Here is a 20,851-nt window from a genome sequence, read left to right on the forward strand (position 1 = left end):
AATTGCTCTTGTTTTGGCCTAATGTTGGTATTGCAGGGATGAAGAACCAGGAAGCCAGCTGGTTACAGATAAGTTCCATATTGACTGGGACTCAGTACTTGTCGACACAGATAGCATCATCATTGCACGATTTGATGGCAGAGGAAGTGGATTCCAGGGCCTGAAAATTTTGCAGGAGATTCATCGAAGGTTAGGTTCAGTGGAAGTAAAGGACCAAATAACAGCTGTGAAGTAAGTGGCTGCACATATTCCTATTGTTTTCTCTATAAAGATCAGCGCTAGGTAAATGATATATATTGCGATGGGTGCTGACTCAGATATTTGTATTTTAGTTATTAGACAATTTTCTAAGTTAAGCACATAGACAATTTCATTTTTTCAAGTACTTTTCTTTCTTAGCACCATAATAAAATAATTATCATATTTCCTCTGTGGAATTAGAATTCACTTTGGATTTATGAAAATGAAAGATCTTAATTATGCTGCTATTTTTTTAATCATAATTCACAATGTCTATTATTTCTTTAGTTAATTAACAATTCCTGAGCTTCACGGTTACAATTACCACACTGACATGAAAGAATGGCCTGAGAAATCTAGTAGGTTCTTTAAAACTGTACATAGAAATAGGCAACAAGATATTTTTAAAATGTAGATGTCATTTCAGTGTGTCTGTAATGGGGCACAAGGATCTTAAATGGAACCCAAGGGTCTTAAATGGGACCCAATAGTCTGCATTTGTTAGCAGGCTACCAGGTGCTACCCAAATTATTGGACCATCACTTTGACTGGCAAGATTTTGAAATACATGGCTTTTATACATCAATAGAGATGCAGCCACAAAAGTATTTCTAGTTTGACTTGTGTTGTGTGTGTGCCAAGAATGAATTTCCATGTGCATTTAAGTCAAGAAGATATAACAATTTTTTTTTTCTTTTTCACTGCAGATTTTTACTGAAACTACCATACATTGACTCCAATAGATTAAGCATTTTTGGAAAGGTAAATAGTAGAAAAATTGTTTGTGTTTGTGTATGTATAATTAATTTCCTCAATTTACTCTAAATTATGTATATCATTCTTTAGAATATAATATTATAATTACTAAATATATGCATTCAATAATGTGTTAACTGCCGGGGTCCAGCCCCACCGGGTCCAGGGGTTCCCCAAAGGTGTAGACGGAGTCGGCGAAGAAGGAATGACACGGAGACAGCGTTCAGTTGATCAGCAGCCTAGCCAGGATCTCTAGCCAGGATCTCCAGCCAAGTTCTGGTCTCGATCTCCAGAGAGGTTCTGCTTAGGATCTCCAGCCAGGTTCTGTCCAGGTTCTCCAGGCAGGTCCAGTCACCAGGTTCTAGTCAGGCTCTCCTGCCAATCTCCGCAGTCAGGTTCAGTCCAGGATCCCCTGCCATGCTCTCTCGCCAGGCTCCGCCTCCAGGCTCCGAGGCCAGTCCCTGTCCAGGGTCCTCCGGCATGCTCTCACCAGCGAAGTTCTTCTGTCCCTAGAGAACGTTCTGTGTAGGTTCTGTGCCTAGGCTCTGTCTCTCTTGGTCCTGTCTTCCAAGCCCTGTGTCTTGCTGTCTTGTTACATCTGTATTTATACCAGTTCATTTTAATCCTGTCAATCTCTATTACAAAGGTTAGGGCGTTTCTTATCTCCATTCCAGGGAGTAAAGATTATGTAGCTTAAGCATGATTGTTTGTAGTTAAATTGATTAACTACCCGCCTGGCACTTAGTTAAGGAGTTTTATTCCCTCCCTAACTTCAGGGGAAAATCCCTACCTAGGGATTCAACCTTTCTCGGAGAGGTGACCTTGGTTAAAACACATAGTGCCAAGAAGGTGAGCAAACATTTTAAGAACAGTATGCCATATATGCCAGGTCCTTTGAAACAGTAAGGATGGACCGGCTCCCGGCAGTTAACCAACTATTTATTAGTTTCTAGTGCCTGGTGTTAAAATAACAACAGCACATAAAAGAGCTCTGTTTTTGTGAAGCTTACCTTCTAGAGGAGAAAAAGATAGTAAACAAATAAATAAAAAATATTTTCATATGACAATAAATCTTATAAAAAATCAATGGATCAAAGTTAACTGCAGAAAAGACCAATGTTATTAGATTGAGTGGTCGGCTAAGAGCCCTCTGATTAAGTGACATTTAGGCTGGGACATAAATAATCAAAGGGAGGCAGTCATAGAAATAGCTTAAGGCACAGCAGGAACAGCAAGCTTTGGGAAGGCGAACATGGCTTAGAATCTGAAAGATGACCGAATGCATAGTTATGTCTCCTGTATCTTCTGCACAATGCTTACTTCTTATAGCAATAATTTTTATTTCAGATTCAACATCATTTTTAGAGTAATAAAATCTACCTCATGTAGGTATTTATATACCTACCTCATGTAGGTATATAAATATGTCTCTGGGCCAGATGCTATAAGGATACAGAGATGAAAGAAAGAAATCTTGTGCTATTCTAGACAAAGCAAATTATTGGTGCTCATGGATTTAAATATTGAGTATTTTCAGCTATTCCTAAGTGAACCCAGAGACACATGCCATAAAATAATTGGTAATTTTCCGGTGGCATACATGTCCTCCCCCACTTCAGATACCTGCAGTGCACCATGTCTTTGTTGTATTTAGCTCTGGTTGTCAGTAATATTCAAGGAACCAAAAAAAAATATTTTGTGAACAATATCCCTATAATATAAATGCGAACAAACAAATAAATGAAATGCCCTCATTAGCGGTAAAGGTATTAGTGAAAAAACAAAAATGTCGAAGAAAGTGGTCATTTCAAAAGAATGGGAACTCTAGCTACATTAAAATGTGCATATAGTGAAATCGTGTCCCATGCTCCAACATGGATGAACCTTGAAGACATTGGACTTGGTGAAATGAGCCAGGCACAGCAGGATAAATACTATGTGATTCCCTTTATGTGAGGCATCTAGAGTGGTTACATGCATGGAGAAAAAGAGTACAATTATGGTTGCAGAGCCTAAGGGGTGGGGGAAAGGGAGAGCAGTTGTTTAATGGGCATAGAATTTCAGATTCACAAGATGAAAGCGTTCTGGACATCAGTTTCACAACAATATGAATACACTTGATGCTACTGAACTGTGCATTTAAAAGTGCTTAAGATAGTAAATGTTATGCTATTTTTTACCCCCTCCCCATGGAAGTGCATCTAGTGGAGATCATTATACTCTTTAATGCTCATGATATATGCAACAGCTTACAAAGGACTCAGGGCTTCTGTATTTCAGCACTCTACTTGCTGCACACAAAAGCAGGCATCAAAGACCAAATGAGTTGTAGGAGCATTCATTAGTATGGAAATTTAGAACAGACTCAGAAGGTTTAAACAGCCTCATGAAGATAGGGGGACATGGACTGATGGTAAACATTATTCAGCAAATAGAGGGCAAGGAGTATAGTCTGATGTAGATGCCAGATTCAGGAAGGAGATCATGTTTGGGGAACCTGAAATAAATTTACTATCATTGATTATAGGCAAACATAATCACTGGGAAAGAAAGGGTATATGGCAGCACTAGGGCCAGAAATTCACCATCTTTGATCAACTTATTTCCTTTACATTCAGCAATATTTGATTGAATGTCCACTTCCTGCTTTTTCTTTTTGGTATAAATTTTTTTATGGTCTACATATCTTCATCTGTATCTATATCTATATCTGAATCTACATTTACATCTACATCTACATCCATATCTACATCTATATCTACATCATCTACATCTACATCTACATCTACATCTACATCTACATCTACATCTACATCATCCAGCTAGCTGGCTAACTCCATCCATTATAATTTACTTTGCCAGCAGAAATGAAACTTACTTAGAAGTTCTGAGGTACATTTCACTTTTGAGCTTCAGAATGCCAAAAAAGTGAACTATAAGAAACTGGTCAATATTTTTTGTTTTGTGTTTAATTTATTCTAGCTCAATCTTTAAGATTTGGAAAGCATGTAAGCTAATTAAGAAATAGAGTGATAGTGTTTCTAAGAATGTTTTTTCTATCAAATAATGTAGATTTTAGACTAACCTTACCTACTTTTTACTTATTGTAATGTTAAACTGTAAATAGAAGGAAAACAATGATTAATAAATGCATGCTTTCTAAAACCATTGCATGTATATTAGAGGGAAAGGGATGGGATAAACTTCAGCCAGCATTAAAAAAATAAACAAACAAACAAAGAAAACCTCTGGGCATATATATCCAGTTTTATTTATTTTTTTAAATATATATTTTTATTGATTTTAGAGAGGAAGGGAGAGGGAAAAAGAGATAGAAACATCAATGATGAGAGAGATGCCCCCTGCATGCCCCCTACTGGGGATTGAGCCTGTAACTCGAGCATGTGCCCTTGAATGGAATCGAACCCAGGACCCTTCAGTCCATAGGTTGATGTTCTATCCACTGAACCAAGCCAGCTAAGATTCCAATTTTATTTCAATATTCCACAAATACTCTACTAGTATAGGTAAGCAAGATTTTATAAAAATAAAATAAATTTATTAAAATTTAATAAGAAATGCAAAAGTAAGTGTCAAATGAAACTGACATCATAATTGTAATGAATGGAACAATCTCATCACTGAGTAACCAATATAAAGACAGCAGAATTGAAACAAAGCAGTCTATACTGATTATTGACTTTTTTACCTAAATCAAATGAAAAACTTCCTCTAATTGACTATAGAGTCCATGTGATGGCCACCAGTTTTGATATCTTTTTGATAGATGTGAGCTGTTTTGAAATAGAAGTTATTTCTCTGAAGTAAATTAAATTAAAGCAGCATTTTTGATTAGGTTCTTAAATGGTACAGAGAGAATCATGTTCAATAGCTTTCACTATCATTAAGTCTTAAAGAGTATTTAGCTTCACTGGTCTCAAATTTTCATATTAAAAATTGTGAAATACAACTCTTTGTGTAGCAGCAATGATTTGCAACCCTAGTTTCACTTGAGAATCACATGGAGAGCTCCACAACCCATCACCACAGATTGAATTGTTTTTAAGAGCATTGATATATTTTTTGAAGGTCTGCTGGTCTAGGGCATGCTGTCTGAAGCTAGGAAGATGTTCTGGTTTGTTCTTTATTATAATACTAGGGGCCCGGTGCACGAAATCAGTGCACTCAGGGGGGGTGGTGTGTCCAGCCTGGCCTGTGCCCTCTCACAGTGTGGGAGCCCTGCAATCGGTCGATTGCCCCAAAGAGGTAGGCCCTGGCCCTCCATCCAGGGTTCCTCGATGGATTGCCCCAAAAAGGTAGGCCAGAGCCAGGGGTCCCTCCTCTGTGCCGCGCGAAGCCGCGGGAGTCCCAGCTTCACTGCACAGAGTCACTGGACCCGCCTCCATGCCGCACACGCAGGGTCAAGCCCCCACCCATCCACATGCGCCCACTGCACACGCAGCCTCCTGGTGATCGCTCATTACGGCATGAGGGCATCATGGCATGAGGGCGTCACAGCATGAGGGCATCACGGCATGAGGGCATCACAGCATGAGGGCATCAGGACCACATAGGCCTTTTTTAGTATAGATTATGCTACAAGGACTTGCTATTCAAAATGTGAACCAGCAGCATAGCTATGCCCTGGAGTTTCTTGCCAAATCTTAGAATTCACACCAGGTCTACTGAATTCAAATATACATTTTATTAAGATTTGCAAGCACTTTGAATGAACATGCCAGTTGAGAAGCATTATTCTAGGATCTGCTCCTTCTTTAGAAGGCACCATTCTTCTTAGTTCCTGAAGAAAATTAACTTCTAAGAACCATATTAAACTGAGGTAAACACACACACAAACCAACATAAAAACATAACACCAATTTATTATTTTATATTATTTATATATGTGATACACAGTTCTGTGGACTGCAATACTCAACTATTTTCTCAAAGTAGTAATAAATATATATATATATATATATATATATATATATATATATATATATATATATATATATATATAACTAAATCATAATCAGTGGAAGTTAGGGCATTTGTGGAATTAGAACCCAAAAAGTTATCACCTAGGATGTGATCATCTACAACGCATTTCTCAAGGTGGGGATAGCATTGCTAGGGGGAAAACACTTGAAACCTCTTGGCTGTGACACCCTTGCTCATCTCTCTGACAATCCCCTAACAATGCTTTCCTAGGGACAGCACTCTTACGGGCTAAGTGGCTCTTTACTTGCTCTGCTTGACTCATCGTGCCCTCTCATATCTCTGAAAAGGAGCAGAAGATGCCACACCAGACTATGTCTCTTTAGCCAAAGGATAATTTTGAGTTGATTGTTTTTAAGAAATAGCAGATCCTTCTACTCTGAAAACAGACAGAGTAGAAGTTACTCTTTTATAGGAGACATTGACATTTATAAAGAACATCTCCATTCGTGTCTCCCTCTCTGTACCAACAAGAGAAAGATGACTCTAAACCAGTGATGGCGAACCTATGACACGCATGTCAGAGGTGACACGCGAACTCATTTTTTCGGTTGATTTTTCTTTGTTAAATGGCATTTAAATATATAAAATAAAATAAAAAATATGTCTTTATTTTACTATGGTTGCAAATATCAAAAAATTTCTATATGTGACACAGCACCAGAGTTAAGTTAGGGTTTTTCAAAATGCTGACACGCCAAGCTCAAAAGTTTCGCCATCATTGCTCTAAAATTACAGCCGTGGGCAAACTATGACCCGCGGGCCAGATCCGGCCCGTTTGAAATGAATAAAACTGAAACAAAACAAAACAAGACCGTACCCTTTTACGTAATGATGTTTACTTTGAATTTATATTAGTTCACACAAACACTCCATCCATGCTTTTGTTCCGGCCCTCCGGTCCAGTTTAAGAACCCATTGTGGCCCTCGAGTCAAAAAGTTTGCCCACCCCTGTGTCTAAACCATACGAAATTCTTAGCAATGGAGAAGGCACTGACTTAAATTTACATAACAAGCCCTATCCTTGTTTAGGGTTCTTTTCTGGGTTACTTCGTAGAACTAACCTCTCCCAATATCTTCTTTCATTGAAGGTGGTATTTAAGGTGGTGGCCTGGGCTTTCTCACAGAATTACTCAGTGTCTCTGGGTAGTTCCCATATAGTCATGAGGTATACATGTTAAAAAAACAAACAAACAAAAAACCCCTTGTGCTTGTTTTTCTCTTATTAATATCTATTACAAGGCATTTCAGCCAAAAATTAAGAAGAATAGGAAGAAATTATTTCCCACCCCTCCTCTTCCTTCCTTCCTTCCTTCCTTCCTTCCTTTCTTTCTTCCTTTCTCTCTCTCTCTCTCTCTCTCTCTCTCTCTCTCTCTCTCTCTCTCTCTTTTCTTTATGCTTTTATTGATTTTTAGATAGAGAGGAAGGGAGGGAGATAGAGAGGTAGAAACATCAATGAGAGGGGATTAAGCCCACAACCTGAGCATATGCACTGACCAGGAATTGAACCAGTAACCATGGGTTGATGCTCAACCCATGAACCACACCAGCTGGGCTCCACTTCTTTCTTTAGATGTGTTAGCACAATTAAGCCTGCTGCTTTTAAATTTCGCTAATCAACAGCTATTTTTCTATCTCTCAAAAGGACTGAACAAAAACACTCTTGGTGGTTTCACTCTATAAGGGTAATTTTATTTCACTTATCTCCTTATTTTGGAGGAAGCTTTGCTCAAGCTTCTGGGTGCTAGGTGAATATACAAGTAAAAAATTGATATATGTGGGGATGAAAAGTAATTTCCCCTTTACTCTTTTGAGTTATTGGCTAAGATACCCTGTAATAAAAGACAGATTAACAAAAGAATAATAAAAATATGTCGATTGACATTTATACCTCATGTTTACATGGGAGACACCCAGGGAAAAATGAGTAAGTCTCTGAGGTGGCTTAGACTTCAGGCTTAAATTACCAGTTTTTAAAAAAATGTGTTTGTATTTATTTCAGAGAGAGAAAGGGAGAGAGAGGAATAGAAACATCAATGAGGAAGAGAATCATTGATCTGCTGCCTCCTGCATACCTCCTCCTGGGGATAGAGCCCACAACTAGGGCATGTGCCCTGACTGGGAGTCCAACTGTGACCTCCTAGTTGATTCATGGGTCCATGCTCAACCACTGAGCCACAGCAACCAGACCTAAATTATCATCTTCATAGGGAAACAAGAGAAGAGATATAGGTCTTTTAGGAGAGATAAATGACTGGTAAGAAAGATAAATAGGACATTAGCAGAATAGATGGGAGATGCAGTTTGTGGCAAATTTTTTTCTGTCAACTTTTATTCTCCTCTTTTATGACAAGAGTTAGTCTTCCCTGATTGATGGAATTCCTGGGGAAGGAATCTATAACAATCGAGTTCCTGTTGGAAGACCTGTCTTTATGAGAGTTCAGAGAATTCCTCTCCCTGCATTTGCTGTTTTTTAAGTATCTCTAGCTCAAAATAACCGATATGCCATTGTGGAACATTTTGGAGTGGAATATTCTGCTACTCTTAACATACATTCTTTTTGCCATTTCATTAATGTCTGACTGCATTTTATACTTTTTTATGTATCAATATTTAAATGATGTTTCAAATAAGCATAAATTAAATTCTGTACTTATTATATCGTGTTTAGTGAGAATACTAGATTACTTTAGCACTAAACTACACTAGAATCATCTAGAAATCTTTTAAAAGTAGACTCATCATGAACCAATTGCACCAGAATTCCTAGTGCTAATACCTCCTAGGATACTCTAATGTACAGCAAGATGTGGAACATTTCCCAGAGCACAGATTAAAATTAATTTCTAAAATTAATAGTTAATTCCCTTAGCCCGGTATTACTGTAATTGTTAAAATCTCTTTTGGACCTTTTCTGGTCAACTCATGGACTACAAAAGAAAGTTGACCATCTTGATTTATTTTTTGAGAATTTATAAATAAATTAGTTTAAAAAATTTCAAGACGGTATTTTAAAATTAAATTTAAACAATAATCCATCTCATCTAAGTAGCAACATTATTTACCATATCTCATTTCCTTCAAATATTAAGTTGCATGGAATTGAAAGCAGGATCTATATTCATTTATTTATTTTTATTTTTAAAATGTTTTTAAATTAATTTTTAGAAAGAGAGGAAGGGAGAGAGGGATTGAAACATGAAGGAGAGATAAACATCAACATCGACCAGTTGCTTCCTGGACAGCCCCTGTTGGGGATGAAGCACCCAATCCTGGCATTTGCCCTGACCAGAAATTGAACTGGTGACTTCTTGGTGCATGAGTGGATGCTCAATTATTGAGCCACATTGGCTGGGTCAGAATCTCCATGTATGATAATAGATTTTAAATGTTTAATTATGCTTTCTTAATTCTACATAGCCATCATTATTAAATGATCTAATATATATATACATATATGTCACTCATTAAATCATATATCATTTTAGGTTTCATATATATACTAGACGCCTAGTGCATGAATTTGTGCACATTAAAGGAAATTAATTAGAAGGTGGCCGGCAGGGCACGACTGGGTGAGATGGGCCAGACATGCCCTGAAGCCAGCCTCCCATGGTCCCTCTCCAGCTGGGGCTCAAAGGGCGTCTGCTGAGTGAGCAGGGTCCCTATGGCAGGTGAGGTCACTCAGCCTGGCCTGCGGGGATCGGGCTGAAATCGGCAGTCTGACATCCCCCCGAGGGTTCCCAGAGTGCGAGAGGGCAATCTGCAAAGTTGCTGTTGCTTGGCAGCTCCTGCACTGAGCATCTGCCCCCTGGTGGTCAGTGCATGTCAAACTACCAGCCAGTCACTTAGACTTTTGTATATATAGATATCTGGCTTGCCTAAAATGATATATGATTTAATAAGTGCTGTATTTGCATAGCTTCAAATTATTTTGGGCAGTTTACAAATATTTGGTATGAAATTAAAGAGCAAACCTTTGACACTTGGTGCTATATGATTAATTTTATATTTTACCTAAAATTATTAAAATAATGTTCTATAAAAATTTAAACAACTATTTTCAAAATTTTATGTGTACAAAGTGGTTTTTGTGTTACCAGGGAAATTTGGATATCCATTTCCCCCTGGGTCTGGGTCTGGGACATGTGCTCTTATCATATTTCAAGAAAAATAATTTTCTGAGACTCACTCATGAGAGTGAGTGATTTTTATCTGTGTGGAATTATATCCCTGGATTTCCAAAGTCCCATTTCCCTTAGTTTAGTTCTGAAAGAAGTGTAGAGTTGAAAGCAAAGCTGGTGTCCAGAGTTTCCATCCCATGGTGCAGCTGGGTCAGTTTAGCATCAGGCTAGTTGCGGTCCCTTAGTCCATTGTGTGTGGAGGCCACATGACTGTGAGCCATGTGGGAAAATGCAGGAGAATGCAACATGCCAAGAACACAAGAGCACAAGAGAAACCAAGAGCCGAAGAGAGGGCATTCCTAGGGGATTAAATATCTGAAATGTTGCACCCTTGAAATGGCCATGCCTATTCTGGCCAATGACCTGTTCCCAAATGTGATTGATAGACAAGTATTTTCCCTATGTCACCCCAGCTTTACTGGGCATGTTTCTCTCTCCCTTCCATTGGAATCCTAGGGAGTATAAATTTGTAGCTTCCTGTTGAAGCTGCCCAAATAACATGCCTACAGTATTTGGTCTTCCCTTTGCTCCTTTCTTATTATTAATAAACTAGAGGCCTGGTGAACAAAATTTGTGCTCTGAGTGGGGTGTGTCCCTCAGCCCAGCCTGCACCCTCTCCAATCTAGGACCCCTCAGGTAATGTCTGACTGCCGGCAGTCAGACATCCCTCTCACAATCCAGGACTGCTGGCTCCCAACCGCTCACCTGCCTGCCTGCCTGATTGTCCCTAACTACTTCTGCCTGCTAGTCTGATCACCCCTAACCACTACCCTGCCAGCATGATTGATGCCTAACCACTCCCTTGCCAGCCCGATCACCCCCAACTGCCCTCCCCTGTCAGCCTGGTCACCCCCAACTACCCTGCCCTGCCAGCCTGGTCACCTCTAACTGCCCTCCCCTGAAGGCCTGGTCCCCCCAACTGCCCTCCCCTGCCAGCCATCTTGTGGCTGTAGGCACCACCATCTTTGAGGGCAAGGCAGTCAATGAGCATATTCCCTCCTTACTGGCTGTGGGAGCCACCATCTTTGTGATGGCATGAAGGTCAATTAGCATATCCCCTCTTTATTAGATAGGATAGATTAGTAGCAATTGTATTATTAGTATACTAGAGGCCTGGTGCACAAATTCGTGCACCAGTGGGGTCCCTCAGCCTGGCCTGCAGGATCAGGCCGAAATCGGCTCTCCGACATTGCCCAAGGGGTCCTCGATTATGAGAAGACGGAGGTCAGGCTAAGGGACCCCACCGGTGCACAACTGGGGCTGAGGTGAGATGTGGGAGGTTGGTCAGCCAGGAAGGGACTACAGGAGGGCTCCAGGGCATCTCCAACTCATCTTGCTCAGTCCTGATCAGCCAGACCCCAGCAGCAAGCTAATCTACCAGTCAGAGTGTCTGCCCCCTGGTGGTTAGTGCATGTCATAGCGAGTGGTTGAGTGGCCTTACCATATTACACTTTGCTTGGTTGAACGGCCTACTGGATGACTGGACACTTAGCATATTAGGCTTTTATTATATAGGATTCTTTCTTCATGTTAGGACATAATGAGACGTGATATGTGGATCACCAAACATAGTGATTGAAGATAAAAATATCTACAAAAATTATATATATCATTTCATTTTTTTTGCCAGGGGTATGGTGGCTATGTTGCATCAATGATCTTAAAATCAGATGAAAAGCTTTTCAAATGTGGATCAGTAATTGCACCCATCACTGACTTGAAGCTGTATGGTGAGTACTTTCTATAAAATGACCTAATACACTGTATTGATTTGTAGAAAACAAAATCCTAATGCAAAGGAGCTCAATTGAGTTCATTTATCATGTGTTATCAGAGATGTTTATAGCTGTTTATCTTCTCTCTAATTTAATCAATTTTGCTGGAGTATGACAATTAAATGTGAAATATAAAAATTGAATAATGAACTATTCTATTCCAATTGTTTTTAGTTTATTCTTAAATTTCTGTTTTCTTGGGTCACAGCTTCAGCTTTCTCTGAAAGATACCTTGGTATGCCATCTAAAGAAGAAAGCACATACCAGGTAACTAATTTAAAAATAATTAAGAAAAAATAGTATTTCTGTTCTAAAAACTCAGTAAAAATGTAAATACAGGTAGAACTATATATACAGGTGTTTTTGTTTCCCTTTCTAGGCATCAAGTGTGCTACATAATATCCATGGCTTAAAAGAAGAAAATATATTAATAATTCATGGGACTGCTGACAGTAAGTATTATATTTGCTGCTAGTCATTGATGGAGTCTGAACTTGAACAAAGGGGTACATTCAAGGACTTGCTCAAAGGGGACCATATAAACCTACTAAAGAAGAGAGCAGAGTGGCACACAATCTGATGCATGACGGGAAGTGGGAAAAAGGAAGTCAGGACTAATAATAGAGGAAGATGTGATCCGCAATGGCAGCGCTATGCGATACGATGTTCTGGATGATAGAAATGTTCAGTCCTTGCTGTTGGACACACTAGCCACTGGCCACATGTGGTTCAGAAGCATAGTTCATAAGCATGTGTTTACAATGACTGAAAACCTGAATTTTTAATTTTACTTAATTTAGTGGCTAGTGACTACTTCTATGGTGTTATTTAGCATACCTCAACAGGACACTAGCCTAGAAAATAATAGGACAGCACTGAGATAAAATTCTGAGGCAGCTACACACTTAAATTGTTAACACCTCTCATTTGTCACATTAAACATCGGAAATGTATGTGACTGATATTACTAGTAATTAATAATATTTTATAGTCACATAAAGAACTTATATATTTTTTTATTATTCTGTGTAAAACTTTATAACAGAGGGCTGACTATCCATAGCCCCATTCAGAGATGAGAAAAAAAACGAGAAAAAAAACCCCACACATCAATTTCAAGGAGGAAACTAATTTATTTTGCACTACTTGGCAAGTGAGCAAGGATAGTCAAAGCGTTGAATTAATAATTCCTAAATTTTGAACTTGTTTTTGTTGGTTCAACCTGCCTTGCCTAAGTATTTTTACTCCATTATAAATAGCATATAACTAAAAAAGAATTATAGCAAAGATCATACCAGGTCTTGAGTTTAACTTTCAAGCATGTCAGGCCATGGTTAAATTAGTGTTCAGCTCAGTATACTATATATGTATTTGAGTAAATAGGTAAGTGGTGGAAAAGAGACAAATCTCCCTTAGATAGAATTCTGAATAATTTATCTAGGTATTCCCTTTCAAAGAGGGAAAACTTAACTCTCTTTCCTCCCCTCTTTTAGAGCTGGTTGAAATTACTGATTTGCTTTAAGAGCACTGTATAGAAAGGGGAGAAAAAGTAAGTTTAGAATACAGAAACTTGACAAATACCATTCAGCCAGGTGGTCAAGTTTAACATCAACAGTGACAAGTCACTTTGATAGTATGCACCATGTATGTAATTTCATTAAAAAACAACAACAAAAAACCCCCACATATTCCCATTCTAACAATGAGAAAAAAACATCAGACAAACCCAAAAGAAGGACATTCTATCAAATACCTCAGAACTGTCAAAGTCACCAAAAACAAAGCCTTAAAAATTCTGATAGACCAAAAAAGCTTAAAGAGACATGATGTGTAAATGCTTCTAAGTTCTGTCAAATATACCATAAAAATGTAAAATCTTAGTAATAGGGGAACTGGGCAAGGTATATACAAGAACTCCCAGTACTGTCTTTGTAATGTTTCTGAAAATCTAAAACTACTATAAAATATAAAAATATTACCCAAACCTACATGATACCCTACCTGTGTTGGGTGAAACATGATAAAAGAGAGCATAAACATTCTGAAGGACATTAGGCTTTTGTTCTAAGGTGTTAAGATATTATACGAATAATAATAGCAATAACAATAAGTAGCAATTATTAAGTATTGACTATATGTGACTATGGGAACCAGGCCAGAGGCACCTTATGGTCAAGGCCAGTTAAAGCACAGAGGCCTTGTTGTCAATACACCGGACTTAACCGTGCCTAGGTTAAGTAAGATACCATACACAGCTGCAAGGCCACAGTAATCTCACAGTACGCTGTGCCCTTCTATAGCCAAATGATTGATGTCACTGTTGGCAAGTAGCCGTTTTTGTCTCTGGAGTAATATACAGGTTATTGACCAGCTAGTGTAAGAAGCAGAGGCGGTCAGCACAGAGAATGTAGCTCCTATGGGTGCAGGAGAGAGCAGAGTTCAGAGGAGCTGAGAGCTGGAGCTCATAGAGAGCTCAGATACAGCTACCATGTTAACCAGCTAGAGTGAGAGCTGGGCAGGAGAGACGGGAGAAGCTGCTGAGCCAGAGAGTTTAGATACTGCTATAATGCCAGGTGGTGAATTTAGAGGCAGCATGTGGCTGCTCAGATAATAGCTATAGGTACAGAGATTAATGCTACTGTGTAGGAAAGATAAGTATTTACCAGCCTGCGTATGGCTGCCGATATGGGATTGCTGTGAAGGACTGTCTTGTCTGATGACTATGTGGCCACTGGCTTCTGCAATAAGGACTCATTCTTATACACCCACAACTTCTCATGGCTTTTCCATCTACCATTTGGCATTCAAGACGGTCCAGCCCTTCAGCAGAGGGCTTAGACCCAACAGATAGCACATAGTCGGGAAGAATTTAGAGGAATACATGAACTCAGAGCAACTCAGAGCAGCAGTGCTGAGCAGAGCTCTTGCAGTCACTGACAGTCATAAAATGTGCCCAAAACTTTTAATATCATCTTACCTGTTTTTTACAAAAATACTGCAGTTATTATCACTCTTCTTATTGAACAAATTAGGAAAATAAATATTATAAAATTTATATAACTTGCCAAAAATCACACAAGTATCGATTCATAGAAAGAGGATTTGAATCCAACATTGATAATCTTACTTATTGTGTTCTGAAGCTTCAATTGCAGCAATTAATTATATTCAGGATTAAATTATTTTACATCTAGCAATCACTGTAGAGTGTATTAGTGCTATTCAAGTTTCTCCATCACTACGTTGCAGCTACTGAGGTAAATCATCATTCCTGTCTGACTCAGTCATGGCTTGATGCTTCGCCCATCTGATAAAATGCAAGCAGAGATTCAGCACTCATCACGTTAAAGCAAATGCACCTGTGTATTTGTCTATGTACGCAGACACACACTCACACATACACTACACATGCACACTCCCTATGGGCTTTGTGGCTCAGTCATTGACGCTATAATAAACCATTATTGATGTTTTCCTCAAAAAATACCCGCAAATTAGTTCAATCAGTCAATAAGACTTTAAATGTTTAGTTTTAGGAAGGGGTCAAATGACAATTATCAATGAGCTTCGCACTAGAAACTAAACAGGAAAACAATCCATTTGGAAAGTCCATCTATACTAATAAAAAGGTAATATGCTAATTAGACCAGCTAGACCAGACATCTTCCGGTTGTCCAGTTCTCCTTCCGGACAAAGCCACAATGGTGGGGGCTGAGTCAGAGGTGGTTAGGGGCAATCAGGCTGACAGGGGAGAGCAGTAGGGGCAATCAGGCAGGCAGACAGAGGGGTTAAGGGTGGTCAGGCAGGTAAGCAGGTGAGCGGTTAGGAGCCATTGGTCCTGGATTGTGAGAGGGATGTCTGACTGCCCACAGGAATTGGGCCTAAACTGGCAGTCAGACATCCACTGAGAGGTCCCAGATTGGAGAGGGTGCAGGCAGGGCTGAGGGACTCCCCGCCCCCCCTCCCAGTGCACGAATTTCATGCACTGGGCCTCTAGTTTATACATGTATCTTTCAACCTTATCCATACCAGGAAATGGTGGGTTCTTTCCAAAATGTTATCCCACAGTAAAGAAAATGAGAGATCATTTTACCTTAGCTACTGCTCCTCTTCATTAGCATTTCTAGTAGCTTAAAGTTACAGAGCGAGTCGTAAACTTCTTCAAAGATGACATGGTCATTCCCCACTAAGTACAATAGGAAGATGTTGGAAAAGACCTTGGGAAGATTTTAAAAAGATTGAAATGACCATTAGGAAGCTTTTATTTTCTGCTAGGTAGTAGTATTATTCAGTATCATAGAATTAGAGCTATGAAGGATCTTAAACTATTGATAATTCTGCCCTAGTTTTACAAAGACAGGTTAAAAATGCTAGCTTAAAAGTTATTTACAGACATTTGAAGAGGTACACAGCGTCGGAATGAATGGCGCAGGCAGCATGTGAGCAAAGTGCTGTACGGAGATCTGAGTGATTCCTCCAAGTGTTCAAAGCTGGTTAGGGCCAGAGCTACTCTCTACCTGGCCTGCTGTGCTGCTTACTTCAGTTTTGGACCTTTAGAAGGAAAGGGGAGAACCAGCATGATCCGCATTAAATATTTAGCCTTTGAATAAGGAGATGTGTACTCTCTTTTCTCAACATGGGGTATTCTTTTCTAATTTAAAATGAAACAGAATGCCAGTATCTCACTGAGATTGGTCCCTGATCATCCTCAGAAAGCAACAGAAATTGGTTTGCTGTATTATTATCCAGACAAGTATTCACTATGTTAAAATTCTTATAATGGTATAAAATGTGTACAATTAAAAATGATAAATGATAACCAATAAAGTAAGTCTAAGTAATATCTGTATAACAAGCAGAACCTTCCTAGTAGCTCCTGTTTCAGTTTATTTTTTTATAAGGGGAAGCTCAAAGTTTTATCATAGCCAGGTGTAAGTCTTTTAGATGTGCAATGTATGTAAAGTAAAATATTTAATCTTTTCGGGGAAAAAAGACATAAAATGTTCTTATCCTTATAAACATACTTCTTCAAATGTCACAATTTAATTTCTTGCAGCAAAAGTTCATTTCCAGCACTCAGCAGAATTAATAAAACACCTAATAAAAGCTGAAGTGAATTATACTATGCAGGTAAGCCACTTTTTTAGAAGATGTGTTGATGTGGTTTCCTACCTAGGTTTTTTAGTTGCGAGATCAGAACACAACCTCTGTGCTACTCCATCCCCCAATGCTATTATTTTTACTGTGTTTGTAGCTATCAAAGATTTATTTATTTTTTTCTTAATTGTGCTGAGAATGTGGATCAGCTCATGCTTTACAGTTGTGTAATAGTCTTATGCAATGTCTTTCTCCTGAGACTTTTATTCATGCTGCTATGGGAGGAATACATGAGTGGAATTTCTCTAGTGCTGGCGGGAGGGCGTTCTTGGGGCACTGCTGAAATGAGCACTTTCAGAAGCCTCATGGGAGAACGAAGTGCCTTAGAAGACTTTGGTTGCATGGATTACATTTCTCAGTTTCTAATGCCCCATTTCCATCAAGCCAGTCCTGAAAGAGGGCAGCTGTAGGTTCAGCAAAGCCAAAAGCAGAGGCAGTATCCAGAGCTTCTGTCCCATGTTGCAGCGGGTCCAGTTCAGCGTCCAGGCTAATCAAAGTCCATCAGGCCATTATGTGGAGCTCACATGGCTGTGGGCTACATGGGCAAGTGCAGGGGAATGTGCCGCCTGCAGCAGGAGTTCCAAGAGGGCCAAGAGCCAAGAGCCAAGAGCTAAGAGCCAAGAGCCAGGAGTGAGGGAACTCCCTTTTGTTCAGAAGTTTAAATATTCAGGCTTCATGCCCCTGCAGTGGCCATGCCTATCCCTGCTAATTACCTATTCCCAGGTGTGACTGGACAGATAGGTAAGCATCTTCTCACGTCACTCAGACCTTATTGGGCATGCATCCAAACTGCCTTGCCCAGTCCCTCCCCGCATCAATCGGTGGGGAACAGCCTTGGAGAGTGCCAAAGGACAGCTCTCTGTATAAATGACATACCTATGTTATCTAGTCTTCCCTTTACTCCTTTCCTGTTAATTAATAATGAGATCGTTACAATGGCATCAAAATCACTGATAATGAATTCTTTTAAACTAATAATTCTATTTCTTCTAGTCCCTTTGTCTTTTCCTCATTTTTCATCACTCTTATACTAAAAAGTTGGGAGGAGGAGTGGTTTCAGTAAATGTTATGAGAAAAAAAGGAGAGATTAAAAAACCATTTAGATCTGTGCCTTCAACCATATTTAATAAATATTTATCAAGAACTTACTTTACAACAGTCATTAAGCTAGATAGGTCAATAAGACATACTTTATATGACCAAGGGACTTTCAGTCTGAAGGAAGAGTTAAGAAGGAAATAAAACTAATTGTAATTTTTCAACATTTGGAAGAACTAAAAGTAGTTCAGCATATCTAAAACCAAGGAACCAGTGTTAGCATGATGACAGGGTAAGGTGAATAGGTAACCAGATGGTGGGTCATACCGTTAACACTCCGAAAGAGTATGTGGCTTTACTCAGAGGGCACCAAGGCACCATTTAAAAATGTTTACTCAGGAATTAATGTGGCAGCCTTTGTATTTGTATTTGGGGGAAAAAGTCACTAATGTCTTTTATATTGTCAAAGTGAAAATTCCATTGGACAAGGTTAAACAAACAAGGAGGATTTTATTCAAGACTATTGCAATAAGGGAGAGAGACTAAATTCAACTTTGTTGAAATAAAGGGCGGAGAAAGCTTTGAAGCTAGGGAGGAGGAACTCATAGTCCACTTGCATTTGGCTTTACCAAAAGGTAACGTAAACTTTCTTGTATCTTTATGACAAGTCCCTCCCTCAGAGACTGTGAGATAGGGGTGCTTTCCCTTCAATGCTTATATGTCAAAGAGATGGTTTCCAGTCCTTGAGAAAGACATTTCCTGGGTTGTAAAACTGTCAATAAACTGAAAGAGGATTTACATTCATTTCAAAGGACAGTGAATGAATTTATAATTTCAAGTTTTCTAAATTAAACAGGCTAAGAAAAGGGAGGTCAGAAGCTTATACTTATGAAGAAACTGTCTAATATCTCCCCCAATAAATCTCAATTTAAATACATTAAAATTGTAGTCTGTCTTAAATATTGATTATGATATGATTATGATAAAAAGGAAAAAAATTAAAATATATTTTATTGATTTTTAACAGAGAGGACGGGAGAGGGATAGAGAGTTAGAAACATCGATGAGAGAGAAACATCGATCAGCTGCCTCCTGCACACCTCCTACTAGGGATGTGCCCGCAACCAAGGTACATGCCCTTGACCGGAATTGAACCTGTGACTTTTGAGTCCACAGGCCGATGCTCTATCCAGTGAGCCAAACCGGTTAGGGTAAAAGGAAAAATTTTTATATAAAGAACTCAGCATGGAATTAGTTGAGATTTTGGTTAGATATTATAACCTGAAGTTTCTTTGTCATTTGATGAAAAAGAATGGGTTCTGAGGGACAATACTTGCTTTGGTAACTTTAAATCTTCTTTCTCCTCAACATCTTAGGTCTATCCAGATGAAGGTCATAGCATATCTGAAAAGAGCAAGTATCATCTCTACAGCACAATCCTCAGATTCTTCAGTGATTGCTTAAAGGAAGAAATATCCATGATACCACAGGAACCAGAAGAAGAAGATGAATAATGGACTCTATATAGAACTAAGGGGATATTGAGGTTCAATGAAATCTAACCAAGAGACTGTAATATTGTAGATGCTGCAGAATTCCAAGGGCAGCTTGAGGAGATGACACTGGAACAGCACACTCAGAGACAATAAACTAGAATTTGAATACAGATGTCCAAGTCTACTGTTTTGCCAAGGGTGCAGAACCTGTTTCTTTGTGTAAGGAAGGTCAAATGGTTGGTTTCTTAGGAGAAATTAGTTTTGCATTAAAGTAGGAATAGTGCATGTTTTTTTCAGTTATCCCCTCTTTGTTCTGTAACTAGTTGTTCTCATTTTAATTTTAATGGCCACCATCTTTGAATACAATGCACAACATATCAGTACTTCAGTCCCTGATCTTTGGTGGCTGAGCAGCAGTCTAACACTTTAGTGTACCTTTACAATAAGTGCAATTCCTTCATTGCCTATTATTATGCATAAGAAAATATTCAGTTAATAAAAAGAGGCTATTTTATGTAATTTCTGTTTACAAAAAAAAGCATTGTTAAATGGGTCAAAGGTCATGTAGAAATATGGATTTCAGCACCTTCCAAAGTTCAGCCAGTTACCAGTAGATATGATATTGTTAAACCAACACACACGTGTGTGTTGAACAATATATATACACACTTGTGCATATGCAATCAATAAATTTATCTTTACATGTCATTCATGCTACAAAGGATAAACTTTTGATGAACTAGAAGAAATGCTCTTTTACAGGCTATAATGGAAGCTTTGTTTAATGAGCCAAATATGATGAAACATTTTTTTCAATTCAAATTCTAGCTATTGCTTTCCTCTAAATGTTTGGGTTGTGTTTGGTATCGTTTTTAGTGGTTAATAGTTTTCTAGTTGCAATTTAATTATTTGGATATGATACCTTGTCACTTGTACATTAGATACTTAAATATTAAATTATAGTTTCTGATAAAGAACTTTTGTTAACAATGCAATGCCACTGAGTACTATTTTGCTCTTTGGGCGAGAAGGCTTTTTTAAAAACACTTGGTCCTTTTACTTCTCTCCCTCAATTCAGAATCACATCTCTTTTTCATTGTAAAAGCAAAGAGCTGGATTATTTCTTTTGCTAGTTCCTATTTAGTATTTGGTGCCTGCCCAGTTCACCTGTTACTGTTTAATTTAAATACTTCTAGAGTTAGAA

The 20,851-nt window shown here is 38.7% G+C and overlaps 1 protein-coding gene across 2 annotated transcripts in view; it reads left to right on the forward strand.

Annotated features, from left to right (window-relative positions):
• Positions 1–20,624, forward strand: part of DPP10 (dipeptidyl peptidase like 10) — a 637,668-nt gene extending 617,044 nt beyond the window's left edge. For both annotated transcript variants that reach the window (XM_059704650.1, XM_059704651.1), the window contains exons 20-26: positions 37–231; positions 948–1,002; positions 11,812–11,911; positions 12,165–12,223; positions 12,336–12,408; positions 17,013–17,086; positions 19,528–20,624. In XM_059704650.1, the coding sequence (XP_059560633.1) occupies positions 37–231; positions 948–1,002; positions 11,812–11,911; positions 12,165–12,223; positions 12,336–12,408; positions 17,013–17,086; positions 19,528–19,665 (694 nt within the window). In that variant the 3' untranslated portion in view covers positions 19,666–20,624. The remainder of the gene's footprint in view (positions 1–36; positions 232–947; positions 1,003–11,811; positions 11,912–12,164; positions 12,224–12,335; positions 12,409–17,012; positions 17,087–19,527) is intronic.
• The last annotated feature ends 227 nt before the right edge of the window (positions 20,625–20,851 follow it).

This window comes from Myotis daubentonii, chromosome 7 (assembly GCF_963259705.1).
Source record: "Myotis daubentonii chromosome 7, mMyoDau2.1, whole genome shotgun sequence".
NCBI lineage: Eukaryota > Metazoa > Chordata > Mammalia > Chiroptera > Vespertilionidae > Myotis > Myotis daubentonii.